The sequence below is a fragment of the Henckelia pumila genome, chromosome 4 (assembly GCF_033568475.1).
Source record: "Henckelia pumila isolate YLH828 chromosome 4, ASM3356847v2, whole genome shotgun sequence".
In the NCBI taxonomy this organism is placed as follows: domain Eukaryota; kingdom Viridiplantae; phylum Streptophyta; class Magnoliopsida; order Lamiales; family Gesneriaceae; genus Henckelia; species Henckelia pumila.
In genome coordinates this window covers 42,210,346-42,229,420 of record NC_133123.1, presented here as the reverse complement: position 1 = coordinate 42,229,420, position 19,075 = coordinate 42,210,346, and the positions used below count along the sequence as shown (strand labels likewise).

The 19,075-nt window shown below is 32.5% G+C and overlaps 1 protein-coding gene across 3 annotated transcripts; it reads right to left on the bottom strand.

Annotated features, from left to right (window-relative positions):
* Window positions 1-424: 424 nt before the first annotated feature.
* On the bottom strand, window positions 425-9,811 carry LOC140864578 (double-stranded RNA-binding protein 2-like). Of its 3 annotated transcripts, XM_073268849.1 has the most exons (5): window positions 9,269-9,811; window positions 7,333-7,552; window positions 5,931-6,626; window positions 5,245-5,831; window positions 657-744 (listed from the first exon to the last, which is right to left on the bottom strand). In XM_073268849.1, the coding sequence occupies exons 1-4, from the start codon at window positions 9,512-9,514 to the stop codon at window positions 5,644-5,646; spliced, it is 1,350 nt and encodes a 449-aa protein (XP_073124950.1). In that variant the 5' UTR covers window positions 9,515-9,811; the 3' UTR covers window positions 657-744; window positions 5,245-5,643. The 3 variants fall into 3 exon arrangements, with proteins under 3 accessions (XP_073124949.1, XP_073124950.1, XP_073124948.1); XM_073268848.1 differs by lacking the exon at window positions 657-744 and adding an exon at window positions 425-498 and having other exon boundaries at window positions 5,369-6,626; XM_073268847.1 differs by having other exon boundaries at window positions 5,245-6,626.
* Between the last annotated feature and the right edge of the window lie 9,264 nt (window positions 9,812-19,075).

Sequence of the window (19,075 nt, the reverse complement as noted above, 5' to 3'; positions counted from 1 at the left end):
GATGTTTAATCGATTTGGTAAAAATTTTTTCGACTGGTTCGATTTTGACTGATTGCACACTCTTGCGCAGGCCCGATTTCGACAATATAGGTAGAAAATGCTGTCCGGATTCGTTTCATTTGAGTGCTTTTCAATAAATCATTCTGAGTGACTAAATTATTGAGAATAATGTAACGTTTTATAAGTAATTATAATTTTATTAATCATGAAAAAGCATTAATCAGAAAAAGGACACATTTTCGTCATTTTTTAAAATGAAATGGCCAGTAATAGAAAATTCAGACCAGAAAATAGGGACATTTTAGCTTGAATGATTAAAATTAAATATAGGAGATCAAAACTGACAGTAAGACAAACAATAATCTCATTACTTGTCGAGAGTAAAAGCTGGAATGATAATAATCTCTCCCATGGGAAAGCAGAACACTAGATTTGGGGCGTGAAAAGGATAAATTCGATCCTGGTAGGAGGGTACCCCCTCTTATTGGGCTCATTTACCTGTCAGATGGGTCAACCATGAAATTTTGCGTAACAAGAGGCACTCTTCCATCATAATAAATTTCAAGAACCATTAAAATATGGAGTTAAAGGGTCGTCAAAAAACAATAGGTCCCAAGACAAGTATACCAAATGAAAACAGGACTTCAGGGAGTATGATTCTATGCTAACGCGACCATAACAAACCACCCATCAGTATATTGGACGTAACCATTTAGACTAGGACCACGAAAAACAATCCACAATCTCAATTACAGTTACACTATGTTTGGCAACCAGGATTTTGGGGGATTTGATGGGATTTGGATTTTAAAATCCCATTTCTATCGTTTGGCATGATGACTTAAAAAAAAGAATTTGGATTTGTTCAGGAATTCCCAGGATTTTGTGGGATTTCAATCAGTGTAACCAAATCCTATCAAATTTGACAAGATTTGATGGGATTTGGATTTGAAAAAAAAATAATAAAACACCAATCAAATATTCTTATTCTATTTTACCTTTGTCTTTCTCACTTCATCGATGCATCTTTCTCATCTTTCATCAGTCATCGCTTCTTCCATCAAATTCAACCTGGTTCGAATTTTTTTGACTTTAATATTTTGATCGATGCATTCTATTATATACATATATTAACGTTTTGTTTTTTTTTTTTCCAGATTTTTGTTGCTTGATCGTTAACAGAACTGGTAATTATTATATTCTTTGTTTTTCTCTGTTATATTCTTGGTGATAAAAAGTGTATCATGTATTGCACCTAACTTCTGAATTTTTTTTTTTCAAAAATCCTTACCTGTGCGTGCCTTTTTTTTTTTTTTTTTTTTTTTAAGAATCCCTACCTGGGTTTTTAACGACTACTTGAATATAATCATGTAAAAGACTAAAATATTGTAGGATGGATGATATACGATTTATTGGATGCAATAATTATAGTGCATGTGTGTTGCACCTATCTCTGCCTTCTTTTCAGAATTCTTACATGTGCTTTTAATTACGAGGTAGTGGGAAAAATCTTGAAAAATACAAAAATAAAGTAGTATGGTGAATTTATTTTATTGCGTTGTTATATATGATTCATGTATTTTGATTCCACATGTTTTGGTAATAAAAAAAAAATTGTGTGTTATTTGTAAAAATTTTTGAATTGCACGTCTATACCCTCTAGAATTTTTGATAACGTGAAAACACAATTTATGGATTGAATTAGTTTGATAATTGGCATAGGTTTATGACATATAATTTGACATTAAATCTAGATTGTTGACTGGAAATCCTGTATCTTACCACGCGGCTGATCTTTTCTTATAACATATGTTTACGGCATGTGTATTGTATTAATAATTATTATAAGACTCAAATTAATTTGATAACTAACATATGTTTTGGACATGTAATTGACACTAAATATTTTTAAATAAATCAAATGCTCATATATATTATTTACGATGATTTCAGTATTTATGGTGTTGCTTTATGGGAAAAGACTACATCTTTTATATTTATGTTAAAAAAAAAGTGTCTATTATTCTTCCACTTGGAGTTTGGGATAGAGGGAATTAGTCGTACATTTCTGAATTCAAGTTGGATTTATGAAATGATTTTCATGTTATATATATATATTTTATTTTATAGATGGATAGAGTCAAAGAATCAACTCGACGATCACAGATGACAGTTATAGCAGTAGTAGCTTGTGTTGCTTACTTGAATATGTTGTTTTATAAAAATAAGAGCTACATAAGTAGCATCATATCAGAAAAAGATTTGAAAAGAGATATAGTTAGAAAGGAGTTAATGCATCGTATTGAAACCGATGAAAGAATTCGTGGGGTGCTTCGTATGGGACCAACTGCGTTTATGAAATTTGTTGCACTATTACGAGAGAAAACTTTCCTCAAAGATACTATTTACAGCAGTATAGAAGAACAATTTGCAAAATTTTTGTATATTGTTGGGCAAAACGAAAGTACTCGCTCGATGGGATTTATATTTTTACGATCTGGTGAAACCATCAGTCGACATTTTCATAATATCTTGAGGGCAATCATATCTCTTCAAGATCAATTTATGATCCAACCTGATGGAAATGAGGTCCCAACTGAAATCTTTAACAATCCAAGATTCTATCCATATTTCAAGGTAAAAATATATAGATAAAGCTTTAAGAATTGTTCTATTAAAATATTTAAGTCATATGTGATTAAAAAATAACATAATTTTGATACATATGATAGGATTGTGTTGGTGCAATCGATGGAACACATTTTCGTGTTAAAGTATCTAAAGAAAATGTTGCAAGATATAGAGGAAGAAAAGATTTTTCCACACAAAATGTGTTGGCTGCATGTACCTTCAACTTGAGGTTTACATACGTGTTACCTGGATGGGAAGGTTCTGCAGCTGATGGGCGTGTCCTTGAGGATGCACTTGATAGAGAGGATAAGCTAAAAGTTCCAAATGGTATTTCATCATACATATACTAATAAAATGTTAAAAAATAATAATAACAAATAAATATTAATCCTCAATTAATTTTGTAGGTAAATTTTATCTTGTCGATGCTGGATTTATGCTAAGAGATGGTTTTATCGCCCCTTTCAAAGGAACTCGGTATCATCTAAAAGAATATAGGAATCGTGGACCAGAATCTCAAAAAGAAATATTTAATCACAGACATTCGTCTTTGAGAAATGCCATTGAAAGAGCATTCGGTGTTTTAAAGAAAAGATTTTCAATTTTAGCCAGTGGTGCCGAGTCTAACTACAAAGTAGAGACTCATTCAGAAATTATATTAGCATGTTGTATTTTGCATAATTTTCTCATGGGAGTAGAACCCGACGAAAGATTGATTGCCGAAGTCGATAGTGAACTAACACATGAAGATATTGTGAATGAAGAAAATGCAAATTCTCGTGGTAGATCTGAAAGCAGCAGAAATGGAATAATGATAAGAAATAGAATAGCACAAGAAATGTGGGAAGATTATGCATGTGGTCCTACTTAGAATATTTTGCTTGTCATGTACTTTTGATTTAATAATATTATGTTTGTTTCTTTGATTTTTATGTAAAATTTATTCCTATTTCTTGCGTGATTTCTTATTCTGTTTGCTTGTCATGTACTTTTGATTTAATAATATTATGTTTGTTTCTTTGATTGTTATGTAAAATTTATTCCTATTTCTTGTGTGATTCCTTATTATGTTTGCTTTACGGAAAAAACACTAATTGGAATCATTATATAATTTAATATTTTATGGTATTTTTTATGATTTAAGCTTTGTAATGTTTACATCCTAGGAAATGAGTACTGAAGCTCAAGCTGTTGAAGTTGTCCACTATAAAAGTTGGACTCAACAGATGGATGAGTTTTTGCTTGATTTTTTACTAGAACAAAAAAATCAAGGACAAAAACCAGACAGAAAATTTTCTCAAGCTGCGTACAATGCTGCTATTGAAGCTATAAATTCAAAATTTACTATGAAAGTAAATAAAGACAACGTGCAAAATAGATTGAAAACTTTGAAAAGAAAGATGACTATTGCTTTGGAAGTGTTCAAACGAGGTAGTGGGTTTGGTTGGAATGACATAACAAAACAAATTGAAGCACCTGAGGAGGTTTGGGACGCATTAATCAAGGTATGCATTGTTATTTTATTCATGTTCATTTTCTTGTATTTTTTTAATTGTTATTGTCTGAGAATAATAAAATGTAATTAGGTATATCCTGATGCTAAACATGTCCGAAATATTGCAATTCCTTACTTTCCTGTGCTGCGAGAAATATTTGAAAAAGATAGAGCTAATGGAAAAGGAGCAGAAACTGGAAAAGAGAAGGCACGTCGTTGGGCAAGAGAGGGGAAAGAGCTGAATGGTGGAGAATCTTCACGAATCGAAGAGATCGATCAGTTGGTAGCCGAACAACAGGTACATCTAGAAATTTTGGAAGATTTCGAAGAGGAGAACTTTCAACAAATGGCTATTCCTCATTCATCGTCCACAAATAACATTTCTAAAGCTGGAAAAAAAAAGTCAAAATTTGATGAAATGAATGAGAGATTTGACACTTTGAATAACACGATATCACAAATGGCTAAAGCAATGGATGCCAATGATCAAAACAAACGTCGGTGTGAAGAGATATACACTGAACTGACAAAAATTGATGGAGCAGATGAAGTTTTTATTTTTGCAGCAAGTGATTTTCTTGTGTCAAATCCAAATGCAGCTGATCTTTTCTTGGGGATTCCACATCATGCTCGTCTTTGCTGGTTGAATTGGAAAATGAACAACTCATCTTAGGATAAAATATGCATTTGATTTCGAAATAAAAGTTAGGATATTATTGGATTCATTGACGAATTTTTTGATGTTTTAGATTGCATTTGGTTTTTTAGAAAATATATTTTCTAGAATTTAAATTTCAGAATTTATTGTGTTCCATGATTTTTTATTTCTTATTTACGTCCCTATGATAAAATATTCAAATGTTATAATTTTGGCTTTACGGACACTACAATTATAAAAGAATTATTAATTACTAAACTTTGGATTATTTAATTTAAAAGATGACTTAAGGGTAGTTTAGTCAAATTTATAATTCCAAATTCAAATCCTTTTTTTTTTCCAAACAAGAAATGGATTTATAAATAACATTTTTCAATTTTAAATCCAAACAACAAATGGAATTTTAAATACATGGATTTCCAAATCCAATTCCAAATCCAAATCCCAAATTTGAAAGAACCAAACACACTGTTAGGATTAATATGATTACTAGTTCAGTTACGGCAAACATAGCATTATTTTTCTAACTGCATAGCATCGATGAAGGTCACTAAGGCATACTTGTAATGCAACCAACAACTTACCATTTCAATCCATATCGACAAGCGCAGTTGCACACACATCATAGTTAAATTCGTAGCAGCTCAAGCGTTGAAAGCATAGAAAAGCAATTTTATGGACTCTGATGAGCTGAACCTGCTCAGGAACTATTGATGAAGTTTAAATCTTGATCATTCTCCCCGAAACAAGGACCACAAATTAAAAAACCAAAAAAGAAGAAAGAAAAAAACCAACACCTACATAATTCATATTCATTGAAGCCACCAGGGGTTCTTACGTTTTAAAACTTCATTCTCCGTCATATCTTCAGCTCTTTCAAGGCTTCAATCTGTGCTGATTCCTGCAGCATGTCTTGAACTGATGTTCTAATCTCATTTATGGGTGCTTTTGTAATGGTTGATGAACTAATAGAGCTAGAAACCGGTGAATGAATTTGAACTCTGGGGGCTTCAAATGATGGTGGCTCAAGTTGTAGTCCTGGAACCTCTGAAAATGGTGCCAAATGAAACGGTAATAACTTTGGGCCAAGAGGTTCCTCAACTCGAACTAGGGGAAGCTTAAAGAAAGGAGAGTCGCCTAGTCTACCTGAAGCAGCTCTAGAAAGTGGTGGCTGCTCTACCCGAGCTGGTGGAGGTCTGGAAAATTGTGGACTCTCTACTTTAACAGCTGGGTGTATATTGGGTAGCTCCTCCATCTGATCAGGAGAAGCAGCAGTTACTGGAACAGCTTGTCTCACATGTACAGGGGGTGCCATACGCAATACAGGGGGTCTTGCCCCCATTGAAGACTGGGTTGAAGGGAGAGGTGGAGCAGAGAAAACTGGAATCGCATCTCGTATTGTCACTGGTGGTGCAATTCTTTGGTGTGGGATACAGCGCTGGACAGGAATATATGGAGCAGCTCCTGCTGCGTGAAACTTATGGGATTGGGGCGTTTGGCTGTCTATCAATGATGAGAGGCACTCATTTGCAACGGTCATTACATGCTGGCTTTGAGCTATCTTACATATCTTTTGGAACACAGCACTATTGCTGGCAGCTGGAATAGTTCTGTCGCGAGGAGCTGTTTTTGGGCATATCAATGGAAGAATTTTGGAGGTTGTAGCCGAAGATTGCTGTGTACTCGATTGTCTAGGATTTAGAGCTGGAAATTTTATAGGAAAACATTTTTTTTCCAATCTTGCCTTTATCAGGTACCTCTGCAATGCGTGAGCCACTGTCACATGCTCTGGCTCATCCTTACGGGGCTTCTCAAACATTGAGCTCTCCGATTGTTGCACCACTGAGAAGATCAAAAAGAACAAAGGTGATACATATGGATGAAGAAATAATTCCTATGAAACTAAAGGCTTCAAGAATAAAGATAGTAACAGCTAAAAGGGAAAAAAAGATAGATCAACACCAAGCTTTGTGAGAGTATACAAGCACGAATTTAAAGAATAAAATTGGTTGAGATTTGTCTCCGTTTGACTCGACAACAGAATTGTTTCGTAGTGCACTTATTCATAGTGTAGTAGCTTTATTTAGAATATCTGGTATCTTGTGCTCAGCTTAATATTTTCTCAAAACTTCACAAGGAAAATCTGTTGCATTAGAGAATCGCTTTCTGATTTTCTGCACATAATTATCTCCTTGTTTATTTATCTATTCATGTTTGAGGGAGAAGTGGACATAGTACAGACTAGAAAAAGGCAAAAATATACACATCTGTTCATCAGAAATTTATAATTCTACCGTTTTTGTTTGAAGATTTCAAGAAAGTTCTTCGAACAATTAGCATTCTGATTTTTGAACAATTTGATAAAACAAAAAATGAATTGTCCTATTCTTCTCAAGTATACACTAGTTTCCCTTTACCCTCTTCGTTGTTGCATGATAACTCATCTTTTGGGCAAAAAAATATTAGGAGCCTTACTGCTAGTGTATGAAGGTACACCAATTTGACGCCTGTAGATCTACTACAGTCTACATTAGGTTGAGTTACTTACATGATTTCAGAGATATCCAAGCTGCCATGGCTGCGTTTTTTTCTGCTTGCTTCTTATTCTTAGCTGGCTCGCCAGTAAATATAACCTTTGCCAACTCTACAGTACATGTAAAAACAGGAAGGTGGCCAAGACCCGTTCTGAAAGTTGTATAACTAGGCAAAGATGCTCCCACTCTTTGTGAGACCTCCTGCAGAAGATTCTTGTAGACACCTGTCTCGTCCTGCATTACAACGTTTATCACAGAAAAGCATTAGCTGTCAAGCTAGCAAGCCAAGAATTGAATAAGTATAAACGCAAACTGTAAAGAAAATAAAAATTCATATGGAAGCGAACAAACATAATCTGACAATCTAAAATGCAACTACAGCTTAAGTATAGTCCATAAAAAAGCAATTTGGAAGGAGCCCCAAGGTCAGGGCACATTAAGATGCTGAACACAACAATGCTATGCTGGCTTGCAATAAAAATGAACCATTAAATTTAAATATAAATTGGTTTCGAATTGAATTCAGTGTAAGTCCAAAACCAATTTTCAGCTTGAAGGTGTCACCTATTTCAGGAGTAGCCAAAACTGAGATGATGTTACTTGAATTATTTTTTTATGTTTAAACAGCTCCTCAATGATATATACTCGCTGACATACATAATTTGACTGTCGAGGTTAACCAAAACCTTCTAGATTACAGCTAGAGGATAACTGATTATCGCAAACACTATACATAACATTGCTAATAACATGACAGTCATTTTTCTTGCATTTTCCATGACGCATCACATGCCCAAATTGTTTGATGACCGCATGTATATGAAGAACAAGGAGTAGTTCGAGGAGATAATAATATAGTTGCTATCATCCCGAGTGGACCAATTACAAGGACAAGAGCTAGCAAGTTGGCCAATTCATTGCTAAGCTCAAATTCCACACAATGGTAAAGAAAAACCCAACTTGATGCAAGTAAAGAGGCTTCATATGATTAATAACCTCCATGTTCAAGAAAAAAAGCAAATCAAAGGAGCTATTTTGACTCTTTTAATGTAACTGGATTGAACAAACTTTATTTTCAATGTGTGGGCTGATTACAATATTTTAATCAGTATTAGTGGGCTTGTTACTTGGTTTATTTCGTTATTTTCATATATCGTCTGTTGGCCCCATTTGAAACTGTAGTTTAGTCTTGTTTTTAAGCCCACAATTTCCAACTTAAAGCTCCAGGGTCACGTATAAGCATGCCTGCAACGATTTTTCACATTACTGATCTATTTTCCTTCAAAAGCAAGAGTTTTAATACCAATGAGATTGTCTTGTGATCCATAAATCAACTTCATTTTGTCATTGTTTGTGGCCTCATGAGCCTCACATAAAAGATATCTATAGAGCTCCTAAAAGTCTAACCACAACAATTATTATTTTTCTCTAAATAGATTCCATAATGATAGGTGACAGATCTAAAGATATACTACCCAAGATGGCAAGATCTGGTCAAAACTTGGTAACTCAAAGCACCTAAAATAGGACGATAATAGCATGAATTAGATTAACTAGAACTATAAATGATGTCACATTAAGAAACCAAGAATCAGTTGAATGCCAACTTTCTGAACAATTAATTCAAATAACAGATTGGAAGACAAATTCACCCTTAAACTCCTCTACAGATATACGCCATGGTAACATAGCACCATTCATTCTTATCACTGAAACTTCTCTTAATATCCATGGCAAAGCCATGCACTAGCTGTTATACTTGGCTTCCCTCCACCTTACGGTGCTTACTAATCAAAACGACTTCAACATGAGAAAAGTACAGTCAAAACACAACGAAAGTGAATCACAGAAGAAAAAAAAAGAAAAAAGTAAAATCAAAGGGCGGACCTTTTTCCCCCCTCACAGAAGCAAGTTACTTAAATGAACTCAAAAACAACAAATCAATCTCACCAGAATCCTCGCAGCGAGGGAATTGGAGGGGCCACGGAAAGAGAGCGCATTGAGCGCCACCTCAGCAGCAGAATGCTCCGCCTGACGCAGCGTGCAGCAGTAGCTCGGGCTCTCAAACGTCTCGCCGTTGAAATTAACGGCAGCCTTGAAGCGCGGCGCGTGATCGGGACCTTCTCGAATGCAAGTGTACGACGGCAGATTGAAGCAACTCCGCTGTGCCAGCTCCTGCAGCTGGTTCTTATACATCTCTACAAAACACAAGAAACAGAAAAAAAAAAAACGAAAAGAAAAGAAAACCCAAAAAAAAATTCAACTAAATCACTGGAATCCCACCATCCCTCATATCACTCCGACGCATTTCTCCACATTTCAACCCCAAAAATGCAGCAGATCATCGGCATTCCGACATGTACGAGACCCAATCTTGATCATTCAACGAGGCTAATTGCTAGGGTTTCCACTCGAATCTCTCGAAAAACAGGCAAAAATATATTTTCTCAGAGAGAGAAGAAGAAGAAGAAGACTCGCAAACATATTTGTGTACAGTAGTAATTTATGGCTTTAAAGAGAGAGCGATGGAGAGAAGAGTCCTGCTCACTGCTTCTATACGAGGAGATGAGATTTCAGCCGTTGGATGAGTGTGGGGGCGGGGCTACGGTGGGGTAGGGTGCATGGGAAAGTGGTATGGGGATTTAATGTGAAATTTATTGAGGGTTTTGAATAAGAAATATATTGGGTTTTAGTTAATGATTCTGCAGAAAGGAAAAGAAGCATTTCATCCCTTTGGCCCTTTCATTAAATGATCTCTATATTTTACTCAATTCCATTTCATTTTTAACATAATGCTAAAATCTAATACTTTAATTCTCTTACTTGCCATTTGCTCATTTATAATATTTATGATTATTATTATTATTATTATTATTGATTTATTGATATAGTTTTCTCAAAACTTATAACTCGATCTCGTACATTTGTCAATTTCCAATTTCAATCTTTAGTCGTAGTCCATCAAATTTTTTTCTAAATTTATTTTCCCATTAAAGAAAGAAGAAATTACAAAAACTTTTTCTATTATATTTATACCTGTTTATTAAGTGATTGGGCCGTAGAGAAACCAACTTAGTCCTCATAGACTTATGAGTAATATTTAACCCAAAAAACATTCATTTTTTGTTTTCATAAATTATATGATGAAAAATTTGATTTTTTTATTAAAATATTTAACCCAAGAAACATTCATTTTTTGTTTTCATAAATTTATTAGATTTTTTCAAAATTAATTTTAATAAAAAAATCAAATTTTTCATCACACACAACGGGTGTGCAAATACGCTAGTATATTATATTAAACTTGAGAGGGTGATAATAACTGTATTTGATCTGTTGGTGTGTCACATTTCAAATTTAAAAACTATCAGTTTTAGTTTTCCTCTTTGGAGAACGTGAATATAATATTGTATCACGAATTTTACTATCATGTTTATAAACATAATAAAATCGTATTATTTATTTTATATACATGCATCGCGTGTACCACCGCGACTAGTATCGAGAAAGTCAAGGCCAAACTTGAATTGGATAATATGACATACCAAAATGGCAATCCGCGATGGTTGATAAAACTTATGAAAGGAAATTATTAGAATTTAATTCTAATGGACTGGGTTGGTGAAGTGAATGTGGCTGGCCTGCACTTGTTAAGCTACGAAATGTCCCAGCCCACTATTACACTGGGTTAACCCAGCAAAGGTTGAGCCTTTACATATAGATCAAGAACCAACTGCCTAATCACACTAGGCCCAATATGTTTAATTTCTAATATCTCATATTTATAGCGTTCACAAACACCTATAAATCGAAACTCTTGATTCTGTGCGAGTCGTGAGATGAGATTATAAATTAAAAGATAAAAATAATTATAATTATCCTAAAATTTGAGTCAAATACAAGACTATTATTTTTAATTATAGTTCGTAGTGCCGCTATCATTCTAAGGTAGTGTTTGGGAGAACTTTTAGAAGCACTTCTCAGCTTTTCCGTTAACAAAAATTTGAAGTTTTGTAAAATTTTGTTAATGAAAAGCTGAGAAATACTTCTTAAAAGCTCTCTCAAACACTACCAAAATAATACATGTTTGTTAGGAAATGACTGTCATACCCAGTGACATAGCTTGGGAGGGTACCATTGCAACTTTTTCATTTTTTATTCTAAAATGTAAAAATACATAATAATACAATATAAAAACAAATTCATCTTCCCATTTTTTCATTTAACCTTATTCATTGACCCAATTCTAATTTTTCTTCCCAAACTCTACATACCAAATTTTTTCTCTTCCGATTTCACGTCTTATTTCTTTGCCTTTTGTGTGCCAACTATAGAGCTTCATTTATTTCTTTGCCTTTTTTTTTTTTTTTTTTTTTTTGTCGCGATCGTAGGAATCGATTTCAAGAATCTATAAGTGATAAGCTAGCGATATATATAATTTTTAGATTAATTTTAGGAACTTTAAAGCTAGATATATGATATTTATATATATATATATATATATATATATATATATATATAGAATTTGGAGTAAGATTGTGTTTGCAAACTACAAAAATAAATGATTATGAATTTTTTCTTAACATCTTTCACGTTGAATAAATCCATTCTTTAATTGCAGTGTTCCGGTACAAAATCGAGAGCTTACGCTGTCTTTTTAGCCTCCCAAACAAAAGCTTCTTGCTCCTCCCATTAGGTGTGCAAACGAACTGATCCGGTTCGTGCATGAGCTTTACGACTCCGTTCGATAAATATTTGATTCGTATTCGAGCTTATCGAACTCGAGCCGAATTCGAACATGTTCGAACTTTTTTTCGAACCGAGCTCGAGCCAAAATTATTATGTTCGATAGTTCGCGAATAGTTCACGAGTCTTAATATTTAATTAATATAATATAATTATATAATAAATATATACATTTCGAGCTTTTCGAACAATAATATCCGAGCAATAGTTCACGAATAAGTTCGAATGTTTCGAGTCAAACTCGAACTTCATTTCGAGCCGAGCTCGAACCAAAATATTTGAAATTATCGAGATTCGAATCGTGCTCGAACTCGAATATACTCTTATCGAGCCGAATTCAAGCCTTAAATTTTTTTTACCTTTATTCGGCTCGATTCGGTTCGTTTGTACCCCTACCTCTCATGCATATTCCGCACGTATATATATGTACCGTGTATATGATAATATTGTTCAAAACAAAAGTGTAAATCGACATCGTTGTTGGAAAAAAAGATATTTGAATGAATTAAATGAGTCCATGTAAATTTGAATTTGGTGAAATGATTTGGAGGGAAAACTTGGTTGTGGTTTGTCCCACATTGGAACAATTTCATTGTTGCTGTTGTTGCTGTTGACATTAAAATTTTTCAGAATTCGAAGTACACCCTTATAACAATCGTTTCAATTGAGTTATATATAGCCACGGTATTTTGATTATCTTTAAGACATTACTATAAAGATATGTCTAAATTTTGATTTAGCTGGTTAACGAGATGTTACCTTTAAGATACTATTATAATTGTTTCGTAATTAGTGACAGTTAGATCTATACTTTTTTTCATTGGATCTCAGAGACTCAGAGTACTACCAAAAAAATTTTGGAGCATCGTCAGCGTATCTACTTTTATATTATGTACCCTTGTCCGATAGATAGGACAATAGAAATGAAAGTTTTTAAAATACATGGGTACAATATCATATTATACAATATGGCAAAATGCAAATGGAAAAAATCGGAAGTAACAAGGAATCTTAATTAGATAGTAGCTTTTACGAAACACTTCTCACTTTTGTTTTTTTGTTTAAAATTTTGTTAAATTTTATCAAAAAAAAGCCGAACAGTGCTCCTAAACACTACCCAAGTACCCTTTCATTGTGATGAAGTACTGCAGCCGATGAAGGGTGTCACTGAGGTCTCCGTTTGGTGGTTTCCGCCGCAACTCAGCGCCCTGATGACCGACCAGAATCCCCAACCTCTGCTTCTTTTTTGGCTGACCACCTGATCTCCGCTGCTCGATAGCAGCGGCGATGGCGGCGGAGATGAAGAATACTGGCGGCGGTTTTGCCTGCTCCTTATATCCCTTAACTCCATTTTCGTCGAAAAACTCCGTATCCCGAAAAGGAACAGGTGCCATCTAGCCCTCCCCGATGGCGAGGATGTCACTATCGACATTTTACACAACCGAAAATCGGACCCATGCAACGAACTTGGATCTTTCCTATCGCCGTTCTTGGACTGATATTCATCATCCATGCGCCTAGTCGAACCGCCCCCGCGACGGTTTTTCTTGCCATGATCAGCAACTTGTTTCTTCCCGCTCTCGTAGGATCTAGAGGGATCATCGGGGACATGACTTGGTTGCTTGTAGGGAATGAGTTTGCCACAAAAGACGACGTTCTCCGCCGGCGGAGAAAGCGCGGAGGGGATCAGTTCTTGGCTGAACTCGAAGTAGTCTTGGTCCGAGGAGGACAAAGCTGCTGCTGCTTCTTCATCATCTTCCCATTCGACACGGCTGTATAATGGAAGATCGCTTAAAGAAAGGGTTTCCTCTTCTTCGTATGTGGTTTCTTGCATTAATTCTTCTTCTAAATTTGATTCTTCAACTACCATGATGCGAAGCATGCAATTTGAGTTTGTAGATATATAAACTTAATGCAACTCGATTATTTGGTGAAATTTAATTCGGACATTTGGCTAATATATATATATGCTTATATAAAAAGTCACCAAGCGATAGATATGAGTACAAGGTCGATATAGAAAATAAGGGTCAATGAATCATTTTTAAACTTTTTTAAAGCTAAAAATGTTAATTAGAAGTTGAAGTTTGAAAAGTATGACAAGATTTCGCATTTAAATAAAGGATTGGTTGGTGGGTTTGATGGCTATGGGTATTTTTCTAGACGTATTGGAAGAAGCAAAAGGTATGAGAGAATAAAAGAGGTTGGTTGGTGTTTAAATTTCTAGAATATAGCAAAACATTTTTTCATGTACTATTGTTATTAGTTTGTAGCGCAAACTATGGCAAAAGATAATGCTAATTATATTTAGAATGTAATAATAAAATCCCATTTGTAATTAATGTTCAATCTAGAAGACTTTGTTTATTTTTTCTAGGAAGTCTCATGTTAGTTGCTCTGGACACATCCATATAAACATTAGTACATAATAAATGGTATTTTGTATATTGAATTGATTATGTTGGAGATGTTATTTGTGTTATGGTTGACAAATGGGATGATGAAAAATCATCAGTATTATATGTTCTACTCAAAATGATTTACTAAACGTAATTAAGTGTTTAAAATTACCACTTCACAAATTCAAATTAAGACAATCACTACTTACAAGTTTCCCCCCAAAAAAAAAAAAAAAACAAAAGACAATCACTACTTAGATGATGAACAAATCATCATAGCTATTGTTCTTTGGATATCTAGCAGCATGCAAATAACACACATTAGTCGGTAAATCCTTGATATCGTTTCATAAGAATTTTTGCATTGTTGGTTTTATTATTATTATTATTATTATTATTATTATTATTATTATTATTATTTTTATTTTTTGTTTAGTTATGTTAAAAGGATGGTTCTACTTGTTGACCCTACCATTTTCAGTCAATTGGCTATAAATAAATGATAATAATTGGGTTGAACTTATTTGAAGAGTGGTATCCATGTCATTTTCTTGGATTAATCTTAACCAAGCTAAAAATATAATAACAGATAAATGTTAATAATTGGTGTGGTGAAAAACAAGTAGGTCTTTTATGAGATGAGTCGACCAATCCGATTTATTTATGATGAAAAATAATATTTTTGACATAAAAATTAATTATAACTTTTTATAAGGGGGGTTTAATAGAAAAATAATAATTGATTATCGAGAAGTTTTGTACAAAAAAAATTGCAAAAAAACAAAAAAATTGCTGGGTTTTCTAGTCGTGTGTCCCAGTCATGAGTTCTAGAATTGGGCCTCCAAATGCATATGCCGCCCTTTGAACCCTTAACTGGGCAGATTTTTAAGGCCGCCGGCCCCCTCAGCTCTCAACATTGACTTTTACAGCTCCATCCACTATAAACTAATGTAATGTTACACATGATAATGCATTAAAATTTTCCAGATTCTAGATTAAAACCAGAATACTATTAATTATTTTATTTCCATGTGTGTGTGCGCGCACGCTATATTTAAAAAATATGTGACATCTATAGACTATAGTCGCCAAAAATGTGTTTCTTATTCTATATTATACCATCCGGTTATATATAAATTTATATATTCTATAAGATGTTAGAGTGGATTTAGATTTTGTTGAAACGAAGGAAAACACATTGCAACATTGATAACTGTGGAAAACTAGCTTAAAAGAGTTAGGAGTTAGTTGTATCGCGGTATAGATAAAATTCTTTTCTTGAAAGGAGTATAGATAAAATTCTAATTTTATTTTGAATTTGTTGATGTATAAAACTCAAAACTCGATAGAGTACTAAAAGTTTCTCCTTTACATCCAAAATTTTTCTTAACATTCGTTCAATTCAAATGCATTCAAGCTTATTTCGATCCCATTGTTTTCAGTATCATATATATTTTTTTTTGAGGAAATATCATATTGTTTCCATAACATAAATAATTAATAGTTTTTTGAGTTTAATCTAGAATATGGCAAAAAATCAAGAACATGTGAAAATTAGTTAGTGCCCACTACAAATCATATGAATTCCATATGGATTCGTGCCCCACAGATTATCGAATTCTTGTTTTGCTCTTTATATTTCTCCCATGCTAAGTTCATTGTGTATCCAAGCCAAAACAAAATTAGAAAGTCAACACATGAATATCATGTTATTGGGCTTGATCCACAGTTCCAACAAACCACACATATGGGTATCGGGTACCCGACCCATTGGGGATAATAGTATAATACTTTTTAAACAATTCGGTTCCGAATTATTAGTTTTGGGATAGTGTCGGTTTCTTTTTTCTTTTTTTTTTTTTTTTGCTTTCGGTAGCCAACAAATTTTTTTGGTTTAGTACACCACATCTTTGGCTTTTTTATTAAAATATTATAAAAATAAAAAAAACATATGAAAATACAACATTTGTAAAATGTTGATCAATGTAGTACAATCGGGGACTTACTGTCCTGGATTTGTCAGATTTTCAACCACGTGGCCCATGTTGGCAGAAGCTTGTCATATATATATATATATATATATATATATATATATATGATCCGAAACAAGCCGATTGTTTTAAAAAAATACAAAACTTAAAAATATTTTTGGTTTAAATTTTTAAATATTTAATCAATTTAAATAAAATAATATATGTGTTTCAAACTAATAATCGAGATAATAGATAATCAAATCAAATTATACTCACACTTAGATAATAGTTGATATTTAATTTAACATAATTGGAATTAATTGTTAAAATTTTTATTGTTTGGATATATCTACAATAATAAAAATTAATTTTTTTTATATCTATTGTTTACTGAATTCAGTACATATTTAATTATGAAAAATCGGCTAGTTTAACATATATTTTTTCATTTTATTTTTTTTCGGTCAACCGATCATTTATTGACCCAAAATAAAAATTAAAAAAATTTAATCTTTTTTGAATTATTATAGTTTCAAACAACTCATTGGTTTTATAATTTTTATTTAATTTTAAAAAATCCAGCTATCTAGTCCTATTTTATTTCACTAAAAATAAAATATTGTATATAGATCGAAATATATACAACACGGTCGGCTTTATTTTTATAATTTTTGAATTTTTATATTATTATTTTTTAAAAAAAATTCATTGTTATTATAGAGAGAAGAAACAAGCCGATAGTGTTACATGTAATTCGATTTATATACAATATTTTGTTTTTAATGGAATAAAATAGAACTAGATGACAATATTTTTTAAAATAATATAAAAATTATAAAACTAATACAGTTGTTTGAAACTATAATACTTCAAAAAATATCAAATTTTTGTAATTTTTGTTTTTTGGTCAATAAATGATTGGTTGACCGAAAAAAATTGATTATAACAAGACATGTTAAACTAGCCGATTATTTCATAAATAAATATATAAAAATAGAATCCGTAATTCAGTAAACAATAAATATAATAAAATAATAAAAATAAATATTTTTATTGTAGATATATCCAAACAATAAAAATTTAACAATTCAAGTGCAACTATGTCAAATTAAATATTAATATTATCTTTGTGTAAGTATAATTTGATTTGATTATCTATTATTTAGATTATTAATTTGTACCAAGGTTGTCTATATATTTGCTATTGACATGTATTTTCCATAACTAAACCAAATATTTTGAAAAAGCAATTTTACATATGCAAATTGCTAAAAAAAAAATTATGTATCGCAGTACACAAAAAATTCTATTTTCGGATTTTTTTTAATACTTCACAATTTGTAAGCTATGGAATTTAATGAGTAATTTGTGAATCATGAAAATAATTTTGAGACTTTCTCTAATTCAAGTTTTTTAATACTGTGAGATTGATAATGCATTCAATTCATGTACAAATTTACTATCATCATTTGGATACAAGAGTACAATCGAAGATAATTTGTAAGTGTATGTCATTGATTTTACAGAATAACACAACAAAATCAAACATTTTAAATCCAAATATGATACATTTTTGCAACACATGAGTACATGACATTCATATATTACGTTACACACGTAATGCGTCTGCTTGGTGGCAGGGGCGGACCCATGTAGGGTCAGGGGGGCATGGCCCCCCCCTCTCAAATTTTTTTTAAAATTATTAGTATATGATTATATTAATTTTTTAATAAAATAAAATATGGTACATGTTAATTTTAAATAATATTGATATATTATATTCCAAATAAAATATGTTTAATAACTCATCAAATAATTGTATAATGAATTATTATGAATTGATGATAATGTTTTAACTTTTCTGGTCGTCTTTTAGTTGATATAAAATGCACATTCATGATTGTTTTATGAATTGTATCAAATAACGGAGCCAAACTTTTATCTCTATCCAAACTAAAATTTTTTAAGCTCTCTATTTTTTTTATGTGTTGAGCTTTTATCTTTTTATTTTTAAAATTGTTCACAGGGATATTGACAAAGTTAACTAAATTTAATGTATAAAAAATAGAAAAAAAAATTAGGTCGCCCAAGCAACCACCCGGGTGGAACAACACATAGCTCCGTCCGTAATTATGCCTACCTGACCAAATTTTTTGGGTCCGCCCATGCTTGGTGGCTAGTATTATTAATTCATCATCATCTAATCCATAAACCAAACAGTGCCTTAGAGGATATTTGGGAATTTGAAATTTATCATAATTATTATTTAAATTATTTAATATTTGGTGGTTGATTTGAAATCCGGTTTGATATTATTCATTCAAATAAGCCATACATAATTTGAGATGAATAAATCGAAATCAACCGTGTTAAAATATAAGCTAGCTCGTAATTAACTAATTATACATACTGTGTGCTTTTCCGGAGTATTTTGCCTAACGAATATGTAAATTTTTTTTAAAATACAAGTACAATATTTCATCAATATTACAACTACACGATACAATTATGTAATGAAAATGCCCGCACAACCGACGAGACTTGAGCATGGACTCGAGACTTGCTTATCTCGAGCGATGAAACTACTTAAATCTACCTAAATAAATTAGAAAACCTACCCACCATCAGCGAAAATCGAA

Bases quoted from the DNA above. Each gene is read 5' to 3' on its own strand.
- LOC140864578 (XM_073268848.1), bottom strand. From the start codon at position 9,514: ATGTATAAGAACCAGCTGCAGGAGCTGGCACAGCGGAGTTGCTTCAAT. The intron at 7,553-9,268 runs GTGAGATTGATT...GTTGTAATGCAG, and splicing joins CCCTCGCTGCGAGGATTCTG to GACGAGACAGGTGTCTACAA. The intron at 6,627-7,332 runs GTAAGTAACTCA...TGATCTTCTCAG, and splicing joins TTGGATATCTCTGAAATCAT to TGGTGCAACAATCGGAGAGC.